This window comes from Taeniopygia guttata, chromosome 14 (assembly GCF_048771995.1).
Source record: "Taeniopygia guttata chromosome 14, bTaeGut7.mat, whole genome shotgun sequence".
NCBI classification, from domain to species: Eukaryota; Metazoa; Chordata; class Aves; order Passeriformes; family Estrildidae; genus Taeniopygia; species Taeniopygia guttata.
Window position 1 is genome coordinate 796,940 of NC_133039.1, and position 21,661 is coordinate 818,600.

Below are 21,661 nucleotides of genomic sequence, written 5' to 3' on the forward strand. Positions count from 1 at the left end.
CGCGCGGGGGGCGGGGCGCCGGGCCGCACGCGCGGGGAGGGCAGGGAAGGCGGCGGCTCGCGCCTCCCGCGCCCACCGGAGCGGGGCACCCGGCGGGGCGGGGCGGGGCACACTGCACCAAGGTAAAGCGGGGAGGGGGGGCACGGCGGCCGTACAGGCGGGGAGGGCGGAGGGAGTGCAGAGGCCGGAGGCGCGTGCGGTGGGCCGACCCCCCCTCTGCTTTGCGCGTTGGTTCCGCCCGGCTGCGGGGGTAGGGCCGCCCCGGCCGCCAGGGGGCGCAAGGACGCGCGCTACCCCCCTCGCACCGGCAGCGCCCCCCGGTGGCCGCGCGGGTCAGGCCATGGGGCCGGCAGCGCCATCTTGGCACTGGCCGCGGCCGCGAGGGGCGCCCGGAGGGGCAGCGCTCAGTGACCCACAGCGCTCAGTGACCCACAGCGGTCCGTGACCCACAGGGCTCAGTGACCCACAGCGGTCTGTGACCCACAGCGGTCCGTGACCCACAGCAGTCAGTAATCCATAGCGGTCCGTGACCCACAGCGGTCTGTGACCCACAGGGCTCAGTGACCCACAGCGGTCTGTGACCCACAGCGGTCCGTGACCCACAGCGGTCCGTGACCCACGGGGCTCAGTGACCCACAGCAGTCAGTAATCCACAGCGGTCCGTGACCCACAGCGGTCCGTGACCCACGGGGCTCAGTGACCCACAGCAGTCAGTGACCCACAGCGGTCCGTGACCCACAGCGGTCCGTGACCCACGGGGCTCAGTGACCCACAGCAGTCAGTAATCCACAGCGCTCAGTGACCCACAGCGGTCTGTGACCCACAGGGCTCATTGCTCACAGTGGTTTGTGACCCACAGGGGTCTGTGACCCACAGTGGTCCATGACCCACAGCGGTCCATGACCCACAGCAGTCCGTGACCCACAGGGCTCAGTGACCCACAGCGGTCTGTGACCCACAGTGGTCCAAGCCCCCAGTGCCCACAGCACCTGGTGCCCTCAGCCCTCACTGACCCACAGCGCTCAGTGACCCACAGGGCTCATTGACCCACAGCAGTCTGAGACCCACAGCAGGAGAAGGCAGCATTTAAATCTCCATTGGCAGCTGCGCCAGCAAAGGTTTAGGTTGGACATGAGGAAGAACATCACAGAACAGGTGATTAGACATGGGAATGGGCTGCCCAGTTTGGTGCTTGCTGGAGTCACCATCCCTGGAGGTGTTGAGGAAAGCCTGGACATGGTCTGGTTGACAAGGTGGTGTTTGGTCACACATGGGACTTGATGGGCTCAGAGGTCTTTTCTAACTCGCCTGATTCTGTGTCCCACAGCCCTCCATGCCCACAGCCACGCTGTGGTTCTCAAATAGCAACTGAAAATCATGTCTATCAATGAGTTTCATTGAGTGACCCTCAGAATTAAGTAAGAAAAGGGTCAGAGAGGATTTTGTCTCTGCTAGCATTAATATTTATACCTGTTCTCGAGCTTGGGAGTGTTTCCAATGCTGGGAAATATTTCTATTCAGGCATTCAGTTGCATTTGGCTGGAAGCCAAGGTATGAATAAGGTGCATAAATCTATACTGGAGCCTGTGTCTGTGTTGTTATATTTCTGTGTGCTTCTATATTATATAAGCAAGGCCATCCAAGGATAGCTGAGAATTCATTTTCTCTCCTAAATTTCTCTGCATTAAAGTCTTTCTCTGCTTGTAAGTGATAGAGAACTAAACACACAGGAGAAGAAAATGGTGTGAAAGTATGAACAACTAGAGACGAGTTCATATTGCTTTAGAGTTTACCTGGACACTGTGTGCTTTTCATGAGAAAGCCAAGAAATAAGTAAAGCAAATTTTTTGTTTCCCTTCCCCCTTTCCACAGTCTAAGTCAGCATTTCTATTCTTCTTGAGGCTCCTGCAGCACAGGAGGCACTCCCAGGGCAAGTCTGTAAGTCCTACTAAAACCAGATAATGCCTCGACCAAAAGCAACTACTTAAGGTTTCCACCTTCTTTTATTCCAAGTGAAAAAAATGTTGTAGAACCTTAATTTTGTGCAAATTGGCTTATTTGAACTGACATAGGAAACAGTGATAAAATCCGTGTCCTTGCTTTTACTATTTAATTATATACTCTTTGCATGCAGTTTGCTTTTTCTGATCAAAAGACTGCTCCATATGCAAAAGCAAGCTTAAAAGAGATCCAAGTTCAGTCAGAAATCTGAGGCACAGATAGAACAGCAGAGTTCCCATCCCAGTGATGAACAGTGTGAGTACAATGACTTAGGGAGTCTGGTTCAGAGGTGTTCATCGGGGTTTCAGATCACTTCAGCTGGCCAGCAAACAGACACTGGCATGACAAAATCCTAAACCCTGTCATAGTCACCCTGCTTTTAGATACTGTTATGGAATATCTTGGTTCAGTAACTTCATTCTTTTTCACCAAATCTGCATATATTTATGATTGCAAGTGTAGATGGAAAGAGTGAGAAATAAATCTTTGAGTCAAATTGATGGGAATGTCTGGAAATTTACAGATTTGTGTCACTGGTAGAAATGAAGATGTAATACCATCATGGAAGAACGTGATCTTTCATTCCAGTCATTTTTCACCATGTGGAGATGGAATACTTTAGCTGTGATTGAGGTTTTGCTAGGAATTGGTTTTGTCTGAATCTTTAAAAAAAGTAATGAATGTTCAATCAAGAATGAAATTCAAATGAAATTTTTACTTTGCCAGTACATACTGTAGCCATGTGTGGTCAGCATTTGCAGGGTACTGTCACACGCCACTGAGTCATTGATTTGGGTAAAAGAAAACAAAATTACTTTTGTGGAAACTAGATTTTGAAACTTAATATTGCTGGAAGGCATGTGACCTATCCAGCTATCACAGGAATCTGTGACCCCTTCTCTGCCCCCTGTGCTACAGGAACTCATTGTCTCAGTTGTTGGCCCTCAAGGAAGTGACAGCCCAAATCCACTGCTGCCTTAGGAACCACAGACTCATTGTGGCAGACTTGCATGAAAGAGGAATATGGATTACTGACCTCTTGTTGCTGTGGAGAGCTCTGAAAGGAATGATTGATTATCTGCTGCATTAGCAGCAGGAGAGAGACTGCAGGTCACTTTTTAGCTAAGTGGCATCATTTAGCTCCTTAAAAAAATACCCAGATAAATGAATTTTTCTGCATCTCTTTAAATAAACATTAGCCAAAGAGGGCATTTGAAAATAGGAGCTGTAGATTGACATACAGGCTGGACTGTCTCACGGCACATAGTATAGGAACATGGTGGTGTTCCCTACTATGGTGTTGATACACCGTGGTCTGGAATGACACCATTTACTTCGGTAACAGAGATGTGACCCCAGCTTAGTCTGGAAGGCAGTCAGCCCAGCAGTTTGTCACTGCCTTTAGACTCCTTGCCAGTAGCAAACCAGCTGTCAAATAGAAATTGTGTTGCTTCTAAATAAAACATTTTACATCTGAGAAGTTCAAAGCTGCCTTTTCAAATTATTTCCTGCAGGGTTTTGTTCCCCACCTGCTCCAAAGTAAATCCAGTTTCAGCACCAATACTAGGTGTGTGTTACTAACGCGTGCCCCAGTTAGCTGGGATGTGAACGAAGAGATCAATTGTTTTAAAATACCCTTTTTCCCCATGGGCTTTTCCTTTCGACCTTTATTTTCTAAAATCCTCTATGTACTCACTGCTGGCAGATTTTATGCTTAAAGTGAGTAGCTAATGCTTGACTTGAGAAGAAAGGATGAAATAAAATAGACTTTCAACTTCACCAAAGGAGCTGTGCAGAGGAGCAGAGGGCTGGACATGTGTTCCCAGCCAAGCATCCCCTGCTGGGAAGCAGCTGTGGTTTAGCTGCTCCTGGATCTGTAGTCAAGTCTTGGTGCAGCCTGTCTTCTGTCCTAGCTGTGCTTTGACACTGCACTGTTGGGGTCATTGGATAGTACAGTTGGCAGATTCCTTTTATTATTTTAAATTTTGCAAATTTAAAACCTGCAAATAGCAAAATAAGACTGGTGTTTCGTTGATTATTCAGATTATTGAAATTTTGGGTCAACCAACTAACAAGCCAAAGGCATGTCTATTTGTTTCCAGAACACTGCGCTCCGAACTGCGACCTCCGCTTTTCCCCCGACAGGCACACCTACCTCTGACCTCTCCCGGTTTGCTCTGTGGCAGTGAACACCCGAAATTTGCTCAGCTAAGACAATAGCCCTGTACTTTTTGATAGAAATGCCTGTGGTTAACCTCTGTGGGCTGCGAGCTGCAGTAAAATGAAGGGTGGTAGAAGTTAAACAATGGGTGTGACTACCGCAAGATGGGTGTTAGTGGGAAAGTGGTGTAACATCCACTTAGCATTCCAGAGATGTGAAATATAATTATGATTTAAATGCCAAAGATGTAAGTTGCAAGATGAGTAACTACAAGGACATGAAAGCCTCCCTTATCTTCCTTTCTATCCCACTCAGAATCATTTTGCACACCCACAAAACTAATACAAGTAGTGTCACTTGATGAAATTGCACCTGATACATGACTTGTACCATCACTTACATTTCTGTCAGTGTGGGCTCTGTTTATAACAAAGGAAAAATTCCAATCTCATTTACAACATTTTAAGTTGGAAGTAATTTTGCTCTCAGTGGAATTACTCCCTATTTATACTCCCACTCAGATCAGAATCTGACCCAGCCTTTGAATTTTGTCTTATTTGCTCTCATCCTTTCCTGCCATAGACAGAAGTCCTTGATCTGTAAAGGGCTCCTCATACTTTCATTTATGTATCTTTGCAGAAATGGCTTATGAGCAGGTCTGTAATGATAAGAATTGTTGACTAAATGAGCCCTGGGAGCAGCTGGTTTCTGAGTATAGATGAAAAGCTGCTTAATGTCTTTTACATCATCCGTCATATGTGGGAAGGCGAGTAAGAATGCAGAAGTGCAGCCCGTGCCTAGATGAGGGGCTACACAGTTCTGTAGCAATTCCAGCACAGAGGAGTTAAAGAGCAAAAGAATAAGTTGTAGGTGGGGGAGGGGAAGCAGCTAGTGGGGAAAATAATTGTTGGTTCTAGTCTTTTCAATAAAATATTTCTAAACAGATTCTTGGTATGTTTAAAATCCAAGGGCAGCAGGTGTAGTCAGCTCTGAACAAAGGGCATGTGCTGTCCCAAGCTGTCACTTTGGAAATTCTCTGATGCATAGATCAGAACTGAAACCTGTCTTTTAAACATTTTTATCGCCAACACTGTTCCTTTTATTTTCTCTATGGATTACATGAAAACCTAACCTGTTATCAGTTTCTCGGAGGTGACACTTTCAGATAAAAGCAGAGGAGGGAAGTCAGGAGAGGCTCTAGGTGAGGCTAGGATTTAGGACTCTGCTTTTGCTAGGTTAACCCTTGTAACTGAACTATTTATTTTCTGTACAAAATATGCACCTAGCAGGGAGAAGCAGTGATTTTTCAGATACATGTACATCTGTGCTTTTGTATCTGACTGATTTCATTGCCCAAAATGGAGCTCTACAGTGGATAAAGTGAAGCACTTACTCCAAACTGTTTGATGAGCTGGGACTACCTACTTATATTATTGTGGAATTAATTTCCTAGAAATACTATAAACATTTACTAGAAGTACTTTCTGCTGTGTAAGAAGAATAATTTTCTATATGGGGAAAAAATATATGATTGGTTAAACATGTTAAAATACAAATAGCAAACCAAAAATAGTTGCTCTTAAGAATCAGAGAAAAATAGTTCTTGAAAACACAAAAGGTCTTTAGATGACAGCAACAGTTAAGATAAAGCTAGGAGTTTATAGTTCAGGATTTCTTATAAGCCAAATCCTGTGTTCAGGAGCCAAATCCTGTGTTCAGGTTAGCATCTGTAATTCCAGCTTTAGTGAGGAAAAGAGGGTGTGAGTGTCTGGAGCCACAGGAGGCTGGTTCTGGTCAGGCTGCCTCACTGTGCTGGAGGCAGCAGCTAAAGAACAGTACAGCCTGAGAGGCTCTAGCCCCTCTTTTCCAACCCAGCATCCTAGGAATTGCCACAGACTGCAGGGATTTGAGCCACAGCACACTGCCAAACATCCCATGGTAGTTTGGGTGCTGCATTAGGAAGCAGCTTTTCCTCATGGCCAAGAGTGTGCCCCCTCCAGGGGGAAGGTCAGGCTGTCTGAATTACTCTGCTCCAAACTGTCCATTCCCAGCACACAGGTCTGATTTCAGGGTAGATTCACCCAGAGTAATTAGAGATCCAGGTTGGCAAATGGATCCTGATCGTCAGATAATGTCCTGTCCCTGACACTTGTTCCTCATTGCATCCGTGTACTTACTTGGCAGGGCGGCTGCACCTTCCTTTGGGACAGTAAGGCACCTGTGACAGTGCCCCTTAAGCAAAAGTCACTGTTTCTGTAAATTTAATTTATGACAGAAATTTTGTTATCCAGAAGTGGATTTGTCTCAGGGATATTTGTGGTCTGTCATGAAACAGTGTAGCCACTTACATGATAAAATACTCGCTTACATAAAACAAGAATAAGATTTCATTCTTTCTTCTGACAAATCGTCTAATCACACCTGGAGGCTGATTCAGTGGGCTCAGAAGGTGCACAGCTCTCTGAAAATCAAGACATTCAAGACTTTCCTAAATGCACAGTTAGTCTGCCTCTCCTGAGTGCTTAGATAAAATAGCTTTCATCACCTTTTCATCACATCAAACTCCAGCTGAATCATTACTGCCTACTGTCATGCTATCACAATCCTCTCAGCCCCTGGAGCCTGTACAAGTTTTCAGCAATATTGTGGTGGTTTTATCATGTATTTCATTCACAGATTTGCAAAGATAGGGTCAGCACTGGTGCAACAATGTCTCAGGAAGGGGGACACGTAGAGTTTCGGTGATTTGCCCAATGTCTGTTGCAAAACATCACTGAAATAGAACCAAGGCATTCTTGTACCAGGCTTGATTCAGCAAAGCACTAAACCAAGTGCTTAACTTTGAGCAAGAGCTCAAGGTGTTTGAATGGAGATACATTTAAGTATCTGTATAAATTCTTTGCTGGACTGAGGCTCCAACTTTCAACAGCTAATTATTGTTCACTATATATTCAACAGCTTTCAACAGCTAATTATTATTCACTATATATTCAACTATTTCAGGGTTTTTTCATATAGCTCAGCATATCTTTGGATGGTGGAAATATTTTTAAACTAATTTAATTGTGTGAACAAATGTCCTGCTTGCTGGCCTTTTGGCAACTCAAATGTTCATGCATATGTTGGGGGGTTTGTCTTGTTTTTTCAGATGACACCAGCAACTCGACAAGAAGTTCTTGGCCTTTACCGCAAAGTTTTCCGAATAGCCAAAAACTGGCAGTCGGCATCAGGACAGATTGAGGAAACCATGAGAGAGAAAGAGTACATTAGAAATGAAGCCAGAACATTATTCCGAAAAAACAAAAACGTGAGTGTCCTCATGGTGTTGAATTTCCAAATTACTCATCTCTTGCTCTTTGCACTCTGTGGTTGGATGCTAAGATAGGAATATAAGGGTTGAGTTCCCAAGATTTCATTCACCTTAAATGCTGGTGTATATGGGTTACAGTTTAAATATCATCCCTGAGAAAACAAACCATTTCAGCTCTTCATTAACTACTGTAGAAGTCTAAAAGGTCTTTTTTCAGTAAGAAAGTGCCAAGAAAAAACTAAATTCCAAAGATACTGCTTGTGTAATTGAAGCAGCTTTTGATCTTTACAAAGTTAGCTAAGTGTATCATTACCCATGCAATGGCAAACAGAACTCAGCAGCTTCTTTTTTTTCTTTTCAAAGCTGCAATTATTGGCACTTCTTTTAAAAGAAGCACTTTAATTTTTTTCTTAAGGAAGAAATTTCAAACCCTGGTAATCAAAGGCCCTTCTTGTAATTCAAGATCACAACACTTATTTATATCCCATATTGGTCTGGAACTAAATTGAAGCAATGCAAAATCAAAAAAAATGAATTTAAGTCATAATTTACACCACATTTCTCACTTCAAAGAGAGTTTCTGGATGGGATGATAACAGAATGTTCATCAAGCAGTGTCTTTCCTTTCTCCACTGGTAGACCTTACAGAGTGATGAACAGATGAGTATGTTTTTTTCATAGATGTAGTAGTAGTTTACATGTGTATTGTATTTCTACAGAAAAAATACCATGTTTGGGTAAAAAACTTCTGTAGCCTCAGCCCGGAAAGCCTCTGGGCGTTAACACTCAGCACCATCAAGCCCAGAACTGTTTAGTCCAGGAAAATACCAGTGTTACCTTTTATGGGTGTGAAAAACAATTAATTGTATCCTTGAGTTTGCCAAAATAAGCTAAGGAAAGCCACATGCTGGGCATCATTTACACTTGGGCTTCCAATTGCTAATTACTGTACTCATATAAAACACTTGTCTGATCATCATAGGTAACAGATCCAAATCTGATTAAGCAGTGCATAGAAGAATGTGAGGCAAGAATAGAAATTGGACTTCACTATAACATCCCCTACCCGAGACCTGTGAGTATAAATCACAAAGTTTTCACTGGTACCTGCTGAACTTTCCCTGTACAACAAAACCATCAGTTTCCATCACTCTCACTGCACTGCATTTTTAGATGAGCTGGCATTTAAATGTACGCTAAAGCAGAGCCAAATGTACATTGAGATGTTCTTTATCTTTCACTGTAAATTGGAGAATTCCTTCTCAAAGGAAGGAGTCAAAGCCTAAATGGACTTGTATTAACTAAACTCCCAAGGCCTCTGAATATTTAGCCAACCAATGAATATAGAGAAGCATGGTAATGGAATCAAATAATAGAAGAGAATGAGAGAATAAAAGTACCTAATTACATCTGCCATAGGTACAATAATTTTTATAGCCTACATTACTGTTAACTGTTCTCCTGGTCACAGATCAGGCCTTATGAAATACCTGTCTGTGTTGCTGCTTCTTTTTCCTTCTTCCTACAGAAGAACATGTCCAAGATTACTGAAATGGTGGAAGTTACAGCAAAATTTTCTAGTGCAATATTCAATACAGTTTCCTCACTGCCCAGTCACTTCTGTCAGTAATAGTTTATGCTGCCTCCCTCTCTACTCCTGTTGATGAGTTTATATTTTCACATCTATGGTTCCCTTATCAAGGCAGTCATGGTCAAATTTAAATTGTATCTTAATCGGATGCTTGTCTAGACTATGGTCACTGTTACCATCTGTTTCAATACACAGAATAGCAATGTACAGCTGGCAAACAACGTTCCTAGAAATGGGCCTAAAATGTGTGCTCTGCAGTGGATTCAAAATCTCTCTCAGACAAACTGGATGATTATTATTTCTCAGATTCTAGAAATCTCTACTGCTGCTTTAGTCAGTGCTTTTACTACTGTTTGCACCTAAACACCCATCTTACAGGATGACAGCCTCAGCAACAGTAACACCTGACTGCTAACACCTACATTTTTCAGTCATTTCAGGGTTACAGCTGCATGATTCCCACTAAAAGTCTCATGAAATATAAAGACTTTGTCAATCAAAGGAAGAGTCTGTCACCTATTGCTCCTTCTACTTATGGAGTCAATGACATTGATTGTGCATTTTAATGTGCCATATAGATATAATCATGACAGTAAAAAGGCAGGCTTTCAGTACATACAGTTTGGGGTTATTTTGTAACTTGCTAAGTAGGTATGAATAAATCACACAGTGATTCAAGACATTACTCAAGAATTTTTAGGGTTTCTAGTTCTTACTGTTCTGGAACACTGTCAGCAATCCTATTTCATCAAGTATCATTGCAGTCTGATACCAAACTGCAAAACAAAGTTACTAAGGCCTTGCATATATACGATTTAATTAAGGCCTAAAATATATAGGATTTTAATAAACAGAACAATTAGTTCTGTTTTAGTTATACCACTAATTAGTTCTGAAAGTTACACCACTAATCACTCCCCAGAGAGTGCTCCTCCTAGAAATCTAATAACCTGGCTTGAGACAATAGTGTTAACCTCTCCAAAGTGTGAAGAAATTATTTAAAACTCAGTGAAACTTATTCCGTAGTTTCCTTCCCAATATGCACCTAACTGGTGGGATTTTCTTTTCCAGATCCATCTGCCTCCTATGGGCCTTGCCCATAAACAAGGCCGTGCATTGCGACACCAGGAGAGGTTAAGGAAGATTTCTAAGCCAATATATCTGAAATCCCACGATGAAGTTTCATAAGCCACCATTTAAGCTGTGGTGTGTAATCACATCCTTTGAACTGTGAACTGCAATCTGGGTGATTTGTGTGCACGACTGTGAATAGTGTGGTCACTTGCTGACACATTTCCTGAGGCCAAAAAGCCAACTGATCCATTGTGTATGATGGATAAGGTTGGTTTAGTATTTATTACATTTCAACCACTGACTTGTCAATAAAAGTAACACTTTTTAAGGAGTGAGGTGTGATACTAAGATTACTTTGACATCAGGACAAACTGCAGCAGGATTTCAAACTGTTTATCTGTAACAGGGTTCTCTGGTGGCTTGAGGGATCTCTGTGCTCAGTTATGACTCAAGACTGTGCCTTGCCTAAGGTCAGCCAAAATTAAGGAAGTCTGGGACAGTCAAGCAGACACAGTTCCTCCAGAGCTTTTGAATGCCAGTGGGAATACAGCCACTGCACCATACACCTGCTCTGCCTGCTGTCCCTGCAGGAGAGCTCCAGTTTCACAGTAACCTGATGGGGAAGTTTTGTTTCTGGACAGTAGAAAAAGAGACAGCAGAAGTGCCACTGCTCCTTTGCAAACTGCAGGGGAGTGGCCTAGAGTCTCTATGTCAGCTTTTTTCTCTCTTCCTTTGGAGAGGGTGTGGATGTGAAATGCAAAATTTGGAATGCTATTACACAACTCTGAGTAAAACATTCCAGTGTTGGGTTTCTCAGGTTCCCATGTATGGACTGGCTGAAAACACTGCCTTCGGGGTATCACTATGGGAACAACCTTAGGATGCTTTGGTGTCCTCACTGTGTGTTTTCACTCAGCTTTTCAGCATAATCAGCATACTGGCTTTCTCAACAATTATTTTAATTTTACTGTTAGGTTTTAAGTCTTATGTTATGGATTGAACCCTAACTTTAGGAAAAGAAAGTATCTACAAATCTCCTAAGTTTGAGGAGTATTTCTGTTTCCCAGGTGCCTCATGAGTAGAAGTAAAATGACATTAATTTTCTTTTCATGGGTTACCAGTTGTTTTGGCTCCCTTGCAGTCCTCTGACTTTACTAGGCTATTGACATGTTCTCTTCAGGGAAGTTAGGGGAGCCTTCCATCCTTCAGGCTTGAAAAACCAGTGAGACCAAGCTTGCACAAGAGCCACACTTGTACTGGACACTACCTAAGCACAGTCCAGAGCACTTAAGGGACAATCTATTCCAGCCTGACTTTAATACTGGCAAAAAAAAAAAAAAAAAAAGGCAAATTTGAAATATGCATGTGTGTATGATTTCCTTTTAAAGTGGGAGAAATCAATGAAACCTCATTTCTGCGCTTGCCAAGTCATTCAAAACTCTCCAAGCTCTAATAAACAGTGATAAAGAAATATTGCTGTCTACCTGAAAAGTAAGTTAGAACTGGTCTTGTGCAGAATAGACTGACAGTCCCTCCCCAAAGAATGCACTTTTAAGAGTGAAAAAGCAGATGAGAAAGTATAAGAAAACAATAAGAAGAGTGAATCAGCATGACAGGTACTGGCTAGCCCAATTTCTCACTACCCTTTATGGCTCCAGTCCACAAAGGTCTCTATTCCCATATAATTATTTCCTGGGAATGCCTCATGTGGGTAGTAACAGGTAAAATGCCATTGTTCTGTCAGTGGAAGCTTTGCAAATTTACTGCTGCCAGGAAGACACAAAACTTCTTTAGCCTAGGAAAAGGGGGATTGCATAAAAAAAAAAGGGAGAAAAAAATTTAACATGATTGCACACACTGCTTAATTCTTCCAATTCTGATACACCATTGTAGGGATGTGTCAACTGAGCCCAACCAAAATGTGCAGAGGCAAGGGGTTTGAATGGAAGCTTAAGCTCACTCTTTTGTCATTAAAATATCATTTGAATCTTTGAATTGCTGAAGTTCATGTGACTAATGAAGGTACTGATGCTCTGACACATCAGGTGAATAAACAGCCATGGAAATGAGCAGTCTAAATTTACTGTCTGTGTTACAGTCACAACTCTTTCCTAAGCACATACTGTAAGATGTAGATTATTTCCAAAGAACAGCCCTAAAATTACAGAAGATTTACACCAAATCGAAATAACAACAGGAGTTTGAGCTTACTTGTGAAGGAAAATACAAAGAAGCAATTTTTAAAATATTCAAATACCATCAAGTAACTCAAATGACTATCCACTTACTTAATTGAGAAACCAGCAAGTAACAGCATCACATTATTTGAGATGCCTTAAAATGCTAGAAAGCCTAATAATTCTTCAAAGGGTTTGAAAAATTATTAACTGGTGCTTCATCCTCATTACTCTCCATCACCAGAAGGCAAAGACTGAAATTTTTTAAAACTTCAGGCTGTTCAGCTAAAGGAAGGATTAGATCAGCTCTTTTTTGAAATCTAGAGAGCAAACACTTTCTTTCATAGCTTAAGTTAAAGTTGGTACAGAAAGGAGAATCTAACTAAATTCCTTTGTTTTTGGAGGTCAAACTGACCAACTATCATCTTGAGGAAGTTTCATTAAAAAATTAATCTGCAACTCAGTCCAGCAGGTTGGCAGACATCTCAAGTGGTACCCTTGTATTAGATGCCAAGGCCCTTATAACTTCTGTCAAGAAGTATTCCAATAATTGCACAATGTTATTCCTACACATTAATTTTACTTGCAAAAACAGGTTGTCCTAAAATGCCTCTGCTTTCTGCAGAATTTGCAATGCACTGGATTCACTCAGTCAGTGTACACTCTGTCCTGTACTTGCTGAACCTTCTCTTACTCCCCTTCCAGTAAACACTGTCATTTTCCAATTTATCACCCTAGTCAGGAGATGCTTCAGAATAATTTTTGAAGAAAATGATGACATTAACTATATTCTTCAAAAATAAAAGTCCTGAGTCAGTTGCATGAACTCTCCTGCAAGCTAACTGGTAGGCAAGGCAGTGATAATTTGTTGACACAGTATCTGGCCTTGAATACCTAAGTAAAACCTCCTTTCTGGAAGTTCTGTCCCTAAATCCATCATTGCTAAAGTTGTAATTTGTGAAGCTGTGCACTTATGACTAACATTAGCAAGCACACAGCCTTTTAAGAAGGAGATGCACCTCCTTACTGAATCACCCCCTTGATGTTGTCTGGGGATGAGGAAATGCTCATTTTGCTGCAGCAGCTCCCCAGTCAATTCCCAGGGCAGCATCACAGCACCAAAACAGGTTAGGTTACTGATCCATCTTCCTGCTAATACAAGCTGCTTCTTGTGATACCTTTCAGATCTGAAGAAAATAAGGCAAGGCTGACGTTGCTGTCCTGGGCCCCACTATGTATCCATCAGAAATGGCAGCAGTAACATCCATCTTTCATCCACAGACAGAGAGGTCACTTATTTGAGCATACCTATACATTCATTTCCAAGAATGCTAATTAGAGCAGAGACCTGCAACTTTCACTAGTAACTCTAATCCTATTAGGCCAAATATTCTAGCTTTAAGTGTAAGAATTCGGAGCCTTTGTATTGTCTTCTGCTTTTTCATTGTTAATTTTCCTCTTAACAGCCCAACAGTGTTAAAATGTACAGGGGTAATACTTTCTAAAAAGAATTTTTTGTACAGATAAGAGGAAGGTTTCAGTCTCCCAAGAAAATACACAAACCATGTCTGTCATACAGCATCCCTAGCTGGCAATCTGTCTCTGCTAAGGGAAAAATACCTCTTGCTCTGTAATGCTTCTTTTTCCATCTGCCTTGAGTTATTACCAAAGCTGTAAATCTACAATTTGAAGTAATTACAGGTGGGGTTTGTGGCTTATTTAATGAGTGCTTCTAATTAAGAAATGAAAATTTTAAACCTGTCAATCCAAGGATTCTAATACTACTATTACAAGGTCCTTAGTTTGTCCAAAAATTTTTCACATTTCTGTCATGTCCAACTGGCAGCTGAATTGCTTTTTCTTTTTTCTAAATGCTTCTCAGCCAAGAAAGGTTTTGAATTCTAGTGTTTAGCCAGTTTATCATTCTCCAGGAAGGTCTAGACAATGCTAAGGAAATAAGGTTGGGAAGCTCATTTCATTTAAGTCATTTAAGGAGTTGTAGCAGCATCCCTTCATGCTTGGAGCAGAATACTGGGAAATGCCAAACGATGGCTGAATCTCTGACTTTGTGAGGCCTCCAGCAAGTCATTAAAATGCTGCAATTTGGGCAATAAAAAAAATACAAGACCCCAAATTAGTGGAAGTCTGTGTAGCACGTGTTTTTTTAAATGTTTGCCTTGATCTTTGTGCATCTCTTGTCCTGTGTACACAAGTCTAATGATGCATCTTTAGTACCTTCTTGACATGCTGTGGAGATTAGTTAATGACTGCACAGCTCTTTGAAGATGTTTGGGCTATTTTATTTTTAATTAATGTTTGCAAGCTACTTTGAGCTTCTCTGATGAAAGGGCTTAAACAAGGACAAAATTTCAGGCAGTTATTAGCCCAACATGCAAGAGAGCAAGATGAGGAAGAAGTTGGGATAGAGTCAATTTTGCTCACACTGGTTGGGATGGGGCTGTGCTTTGGATTGTGCTGAACACTGGGTTGGTAACACAGAGATGTTTTTGTTATTGCTGAGCAGGGATTGCACAGAGCCAAGGCCTTTTCATACTGCCAGGCTGTGGAGGAAGTTGGGGGTGCCTGGGAGGGTGGGAGGAGACACAGCCAGGACAGGTGACCCCAAATGAGGAAAGGGACATTGCAGACCATGTGACATCATGATCAGAGTGTAAATTGGGGGAGAAGAGAGGGACATTTGGAGTGATGGCTTACAAAGTCACCATTACATGTGATGCGTCTCCTGGGAATGGCTGAACGCCTGCCTGCCTGTGGGAAGCAGGGAATTAATTGTTTTGCCTTGTTTCTGTGCATGGCTTTTGCTTTCTCTATTAAACTGTCTTTATCTCACCCCATGAGATAGTGGGGGGAATGGTGTGAATGAATGGCTGTGTGGGGCTGGGCTGCTGGCAGGAAGTAAAGTGAGACTGTGGGAGAGAGAAAACAGCTCCATGTATCAGGTACTGGAATATGTAGGTAAATAATTTTGAAAAAAAAAAAAAGTTATATGGCACAAGCATACTGTTCTGAGAAATGGCAGCTCCCAATACATGTGCTGTGGAGAAGTTTTCCATGGAAATTCTGAGACATCATCAAGGAAGGAATGACTACAGTTTTATAATACAGCTTGGGTAGTTCATTCTATCTGAGGATTGGAGGATTGGCTTCATATGTTGACAACAGAGTATTTTCATCTCCTCCCACCTTGTCCTACATATTTCTGAAACACAGAAGTGGTAGGCAAATCCAAAATCTTTTTGCAAGAGTTGTAAAATAGATTCCCAGTAAAATCAGCATCAAAACTCTTTAGGCCCGATTTCATTTAAAAAAAAAACAGCCATGCAGCCACTGAGAAGTAAAGCAGATCTTTACAATCTCAATATTGCACCCTCTCAGTCATCCAGCTGGCACAGGGCTGCCACACCTCGATTTATCCAGTGTTTCTGGGGCTTGTCTGAGGGGAGTTCAATTGACAGAACATAGTTGGTTGAGTGCCCAGTGGTGGATAAGACACCTCTTCTTTCACTTGTCTTATATACAGGGCATGAGTAGATGTTCAGATGACGAAATTTGGAACTTTCTCCAGGTTTCAGCCATATTATGGGCAAAGGATCGTAGAGGATTTTTGGTAGTGATTCTCCAATTACCAAGGATTCTCTATCCCATCGTGCACCTTCCAGAAAAAGGCCTCTCACATAAGCCCCATCTTCTGGCATTTTCTCCATTGTGTGCTCCTGTTTCATCACCTGGAATGATTAAACCATTGCTTGACTTTATTTTTATCTGGAGTATACTAAATCCTATAAGTGACAGTCTGAAATTGCTCCTTTAAATAAAATACCTTTTCATCTGAAAGCTCTATTTCTTGCTGCCCCAGAACATGTTTCAAGCTGTTCAAGAAAAACAAAATTCTTCTGCATTTTTCTTACCTCAAACTCAAATCCAATGTGGTCAATTGGGATGGTATATTTTCTGGCAAAGTTTTGTAAAACACCAGTCAAAAAAGACTGAGTGAAGAAGAATCCTGAGAGCCAAAAGACTGTGGGTGGCCCCTTGTCAACCCATTCCTGAATAAGGAGAGAGAAAACAAATGTAAGAAAAAATCCAGTATATTTGTGGTTTTGCTGTGCCAATTCACCAGAAAAGGATGTCTTTTCAGATACACTCAAACAGCACAATGAGATTAAGTCTTGATGGGACCCTCTGCATCTTTCCATAAATTTTCTGTTTTTCAGAGATAACAAATCACAGAAGTCAGTTCTTTAGGATGGCAGCAAAAATAATCACTCATTCTGAAACAACCACAACTCAGTGCTACTGAGAAAAATTTCAGAAAGTAGCATAAGCATGTTTTGTTAAGTCTAGATAGTGGCCTCTAAAAACAAGAAAAGTGATTGAATTTGGACACTTTTATCAAAATACCTTCTTTTACAGTCTTGTAAACAGCAGTCTCCTAAAAGGCCAAATTCTTTTACATTCTTCACTGATCACTGTGAGGGCACTCACTACAGCCTACACATCAGATCCTAGCAGAGGAAATCATTCCTGTACAAAGATGCCAGACAAGGAGGTCTTGGACCTTGTTCACACAATGCAGTAGGAAAAAGCAAAACAAGGGAAGAATGTCTTCACACTACTGTAAGTTATTTGGAGTCAAAAGAAACCTATACAATGCTCTGATGCAGCAAACAGGAACCTCTGCCATTTATATAAATCTCAGACACTTCTTCCTAGCTTTTTCTCCTGATTTCTGTGGGGTTACACTACATTTCAGTAGCTCACTATGTAAGGTACACCCAAAATTTTAAGTAGTTTTAAGAGTGCAAGGGAAATATTGGAATGGTGAGTTAAAAATAAAATAGCCTGTTCAAAAAGCATGTGAAAGTGGTGTCACATTTTATGAAACTTGGAAGATATTTACAGACACATATATGCAATTTCATAGTGCCTGTTATGCAGTGGTTCTAAAGCATTCTCACACACAGCTCAGTGTCCTTTCAGCAAGGAAGTCATTGCTACACCAATTCAAACTAAAATGAATTCTCTAGAAATAGCAAGATGGAAACCACCAAAAGCAGCACTGGATTAGCACCAAGGGACCCTGAGCAACTGCCCAGCTAACTGCAGTGCTGCTAATGCAGTGTATTTGGCCACGAGTGTGTGTGAGCAGCTCACAGTCTGGAGCTACCCAGGGACTGCTGAGGAAGGACAGCACTGACACCCTCTCCCCGCCCAGCTTTCAGTTACAACTCCCCAGACCCCTCAGTCTCAGCTCAGCAGACCTGGAAGAACTCCAGACGACAGAGGAGATCAGACACGTAACTTCCCAGAGGCTTCAGTGATGGATAGGATTTGGCAGCCCACATTGATGGCACTTTTCCTATTAGTATGCTGTTGAAAACATCTTCAAGCTCAGAAGACATCAACACTTGGCCTTTAATGGCTTTGCCTATATTAATGAGGCTGCTCCGAACAACTTCAGTAAGCCTTCAGAGAAAACAAAGGAATTGTCATTATTTACTTTTTACTACCCGGCTAAATACTAAATACTACAGTCCAGCTTGAATGAAGAGTTGATAGAAGTGGTAAATGTCCTGTCAGAAATTCCTTATCTCACCTGTAATTCTTACTTTAGAAAAGCAAACAAATGAGAGACACACACACAAATAAAAGACAGTGAAAACTTTCACTCTAGACAAGGGAAATCAAGTGACAAGAGCTTTAAAGCTTGTAGCACTCATTGTCATAGTGTGCTGTGAATACTGGGGCCTGGGTAACACAAAGACTAAAGTAGGCTGCTCTACATCAGCACAACACACTCAAATGTGATTTAAGTTCATACTCCAAGAATACAAGTACTATTAGTATATACAGGTACTCAGCTACAGCTTTCAAGTATTTTTAAAAGATTCATCCAAAGTAGAATCTAACATGTTAGGAAAAATGTCTTGTAAAAGGCTTGTTTAAGGCTTGTGAGCAGCTAGCACCAATGAACGCAAGCATATTTCAGTTTAAGAAGTACAACACAAAACACTGAGCCATACCTGTTAAATCTAATTAGTTCTTGCCTAAGAACTGTGTTCATGGACTCTTCATAAAGTACTGGGTATGCCTTCATCACTTCTTCCATATCGAAGCTACTTGGTAGTTTGGATAGGATGTCCTGTGCCAAATCTTCAACAACTTCCTGAAGTACAAGTTTGCAGTGAATAACAAATATTGGTTTTTTTCCCCTCCTATTTTTATTTAATAAATTCCACAAACCACTGTAGAATTTTTTTTTCTGTATAACCACATAGGTATTTTAGTCCATTTTCCTAAAGATACAGTGCTTTTATGCTCTTACTCGCCTTGAGCACCATCCTCTCTGTCTCTGCATGTGCCAGCTTGCTCCTTCCTTCTCAATAATTTAAAATTTGTTAGTAATTTTTAATTTGCAACAAGGTTTTAGGCAAATTCTAAGGAGGCAAGCAAGAGAGCAGACAAGCACAATCCTAAGACTGCCACAATGAAGGAAAAGATGAAGCATGCAGCATGAGCAAAATAAGGGGGAAGACCCATGAATAACCCAGCCACAAGAGAAGCTTTACTTACAGAATATTAGACATCAGAGAATATGATCACTAGACAACCCTGCAGGAAATGAGGGTACATCAATTCCACTTTTCAAGAATCCACTTGTGTATAAAATGTAGTATGTCAAATCTGAGAGGTTTGGAAGGTTATTTATCCATATCCTAAAGGGGCATGGATTTGGCCTGAGTAAACTGAGCTGCCAGGACTGTGGTATTAATCTGTTTGAATGCAAAGTCATGAAGGTATCTTCCATCTTTAAAGGTGCTATGCCAAATTCATCTGCTTCTCCACAGGGACATTCACATCTACTCCCAAAGCTACAGACATGAGAGGAGAGGTGTTGGATTACTCTGAGACCTAGGACATGCCAGGAAAGGGCACCTTTCCAGAGTGCAAATTGATCTTTCTTCCCCAGTTACCTGAGGGGACTTGCCAGCTCCCCCTGCTTCTCTAGGCAAAGTCAGGAGCACTGCATGGAAAAGCTGGTTGGTCTCCTGGTTATCCTTGGTGATGTCTGCATTTTCATGAAGTCCAAACACTTCAGGGTGTGTTGTAATTGGCAAACTTCGTATGTACTCAACATAAGACTGTAAAACAAACATTCAGATACCAGACATCATACAATGTGATAGTCATAAATGATCCAGCTGGGACAGAACCTTCCCATTTACAACTAAAGATGGTAGTTTCCTGATAAACACATCCAGGAATTGACTGACTCTCCACAGAGATAAATATAAAAGTTCTGAGTGATTTAAAAACTCACGGAGGAGTTGTTATTACCACCCTCATGTAAGTGGCAAGGGAAAGTACATTAGAAATATCCAAGGAGTGCTGGTAGGAGTCACAGAAGGATGCTGGATGTGTGATCCCTACAACTGTGGGATCTGAGCACATTCATTATCTCTCTGCAGCTGTTAGAAGGGAAAAAGAGAATGGAAATTGAGTATACACATGCCATTCCACCTCTGCCTCCTGACTGCTGCTTTCAATGTCAGACTGGTTGCAATAAAGTGCAGAAGTACTATGTAAATTCCTGCAGCCTGACTCCTACTGGCTTTTTAGAACTGTATTGGAAACCTGCACAGGGGTGGTTTCTCTCTTCATCACCAAATGCCAGAGTATTGGATGATCTCTTCATCCCCATTGGGGTATGGCAGATATTAAGTACCAGATTCGTATTTCATATGCAAGACACATTCTGGCATGGTTTTATGATATTATGGGGTATATTTTCTATTTGTTGTATTCAGCATTATCCAAGCACAATGTAAGCAAGTTATTCCCCAATAATTCAGAGAATGTACACTTGTTGTCTTCTCACCTCATATGGGCCATGTGGTGGTATGTAGTAGTCACTTCCAGCTGAAAGCATGTACTTCTCCTGCTCTATGTCCTTGTTGTAGACTATGGAAAGAAGGGACAGGAGAAGACGCCTGTCTTTATCATCTGTTACTCTACCTCCATAGTTACACTCCCCTGGAAAAAGACAAAGAAAACCAGGACAAAAGAACTGAAAGTTAATGAACAAAAAAAAATTGTTTTGCAATAATGTGAAACTCTATTAAGATGAAGCTCCAAAGCTCCAGATCTTCCAGAGTTTTTAGGTTTTATACTTCAGTTGATTCAATGGAAATTAGACACTTGAATATCTATGGGCCAAATTTAGGTGTCTTGATGATGGAAGGTTTAAGGAACACTATCAGTTGGTCTGAGAAACTGCTACTCATGTCCCAAAATTCTTTTTCCTAAAGCTAATCATAATATTAACAAAAATCAAGAATGACAAAGCTGACAAAGAAGGTGCCAAAAAGCAGCTTATCTCCCTGGAGAAACAGAAGAAAATAGCCACAGCAGCCGAGTTATTTACCCACATTTAACACCTCCTGCTTTAAACCCCTGAGTATTACCACATCCTCTGGTGAAGCCCCAAGGCTTCCTGTGTCAGACTCACACTGCTCAATGAAGGTGAACCAGAGGCCATTGATGGTTTTATTTGATGAGTATGAAGCAAAGACCAGGAGGTTTGCTGGGCCATCAGTAATTGTAGCCATATACAAGTCAAAACAACAATGACATCTGAGGGTTTGGGATCCAACTCCAATTACAGTCCAACTCCAATATCCATCCAATGACAACCACATTGTTTGTATGTTACATTTGTGGAAGGCCAATAAAACCAATCGGTGTGGAATCCACTCAGTTTCTTAAGAACTCACCAGTTTATCAGTGTATCAGCTGAAACTGCCCAGCAAAGTCAGCAAACACATGTGAGAGGATGTAATGTCTGTACCTGTTAGATAGGTCAGAGCTTCAAATGGGATTTCTTCATATTCATTCAGAAACATCTGGATCTGTTGCATACTGATTCTGAGGTCAGACTCGTTAAATTCGTATGGAATATTCCAACCTGTTCAATTCAGAAGAGATACACAGGGCAGTGGTGCAATGTACTGACAGCTGGGCTCAGGAAATGGTGGTGTGGGTACTACACTGCTCCTACAGAGCAGCAGATACAACTGCTAGATAGTCTAGAAGCAGCCTGGAATATACCAGGCTGTTTAGTAAGCTTAGGCATTGTGGCATCACAATATTCCTGAAAATTATATTTTACCTGCTTGGTACTTTAAGCTAATCTGTTGCTATCTGGACACAATGAGAATAGGAGTTTTAATTAATTTATTCATTTCAATTTTTAATCTGCCCATCTATTAATACTGTTTGCAGATGACATTCCCAGTAACAGTACAACAAAACAAGCAAGCAAGCAG

At 41.5% G+C, this 21,661-nt stretch overlaps 2 protein-coding genes across 6 annotated transcripts in view; one reads left to right on the top strand and one right to left on the bottom strand.

Annotated features, from left to right (window-relative positions):
• Nucleotides 1-12: 12 nt before the first annotated feature.
• LYRM1 (LYR motif containing 1) lies at nt 13-11,175 on the top strand. Its single transcript, NM_001162374.1, is given in 4 exon segments — nt 13-122; nt 7,311-7,469; nt 8,455-8,547; nt 10,135-11,175. Coding segments are annotated over 3 exon segments (369 nt in total). The 5' UTR covers nt 13-122; the 3' UTR covers nt 10,252-11,175.
• Nucleotides 11,176-14,592: 3,417 nt separating this feature from the next.
• The window catches only part of DNAH3 (dynein axonemal heavy chain 3), a 57,546-nt gene continuing 50,477 nt past the window's right edge, over nt 14,593-21,661 (bottom strand). For 4 of the 5 annotated variants that reach the window (XM_072935618.1, XM_030284747.4, XM_072935616.1 and 1 more), the window contains 7 exons: nt 21,184-21,300; nt 20,215-20,369; nt 19,310-19,477; nt 18,359-18,501; nt 17,597-17,801; nt 16,244-16,381; nt 14,593-16,060 (listed from right to left, as the gene is read on the bottom strand). In XM_072935618.1, the coding sequence (XP_072791719.1) occupies nt 15,707-16,060; nt 16,244-16,381; nt 17,597-17,801; nt 18,359-18,501; nt 19,310-19,477; nt 20,215-20,369; nt 21,184-21,300 (1,280 nt within the window). In that variant the 3' untranslated portion in view covers nt 14,593-15,706. Of the gene's footprint in view, nt 16,061-16,243; nt 16,382-17,596; nt 17,802-18,358; nt 18,502-18,908; nt 18,948-19,309; nt 19,478-20,214; nt 20,370-21,183; nt 21,301-21,661 lie in introns of those variants that run through there. The other variant, XM_072935619.1, reaches the window with a different exon arrangement.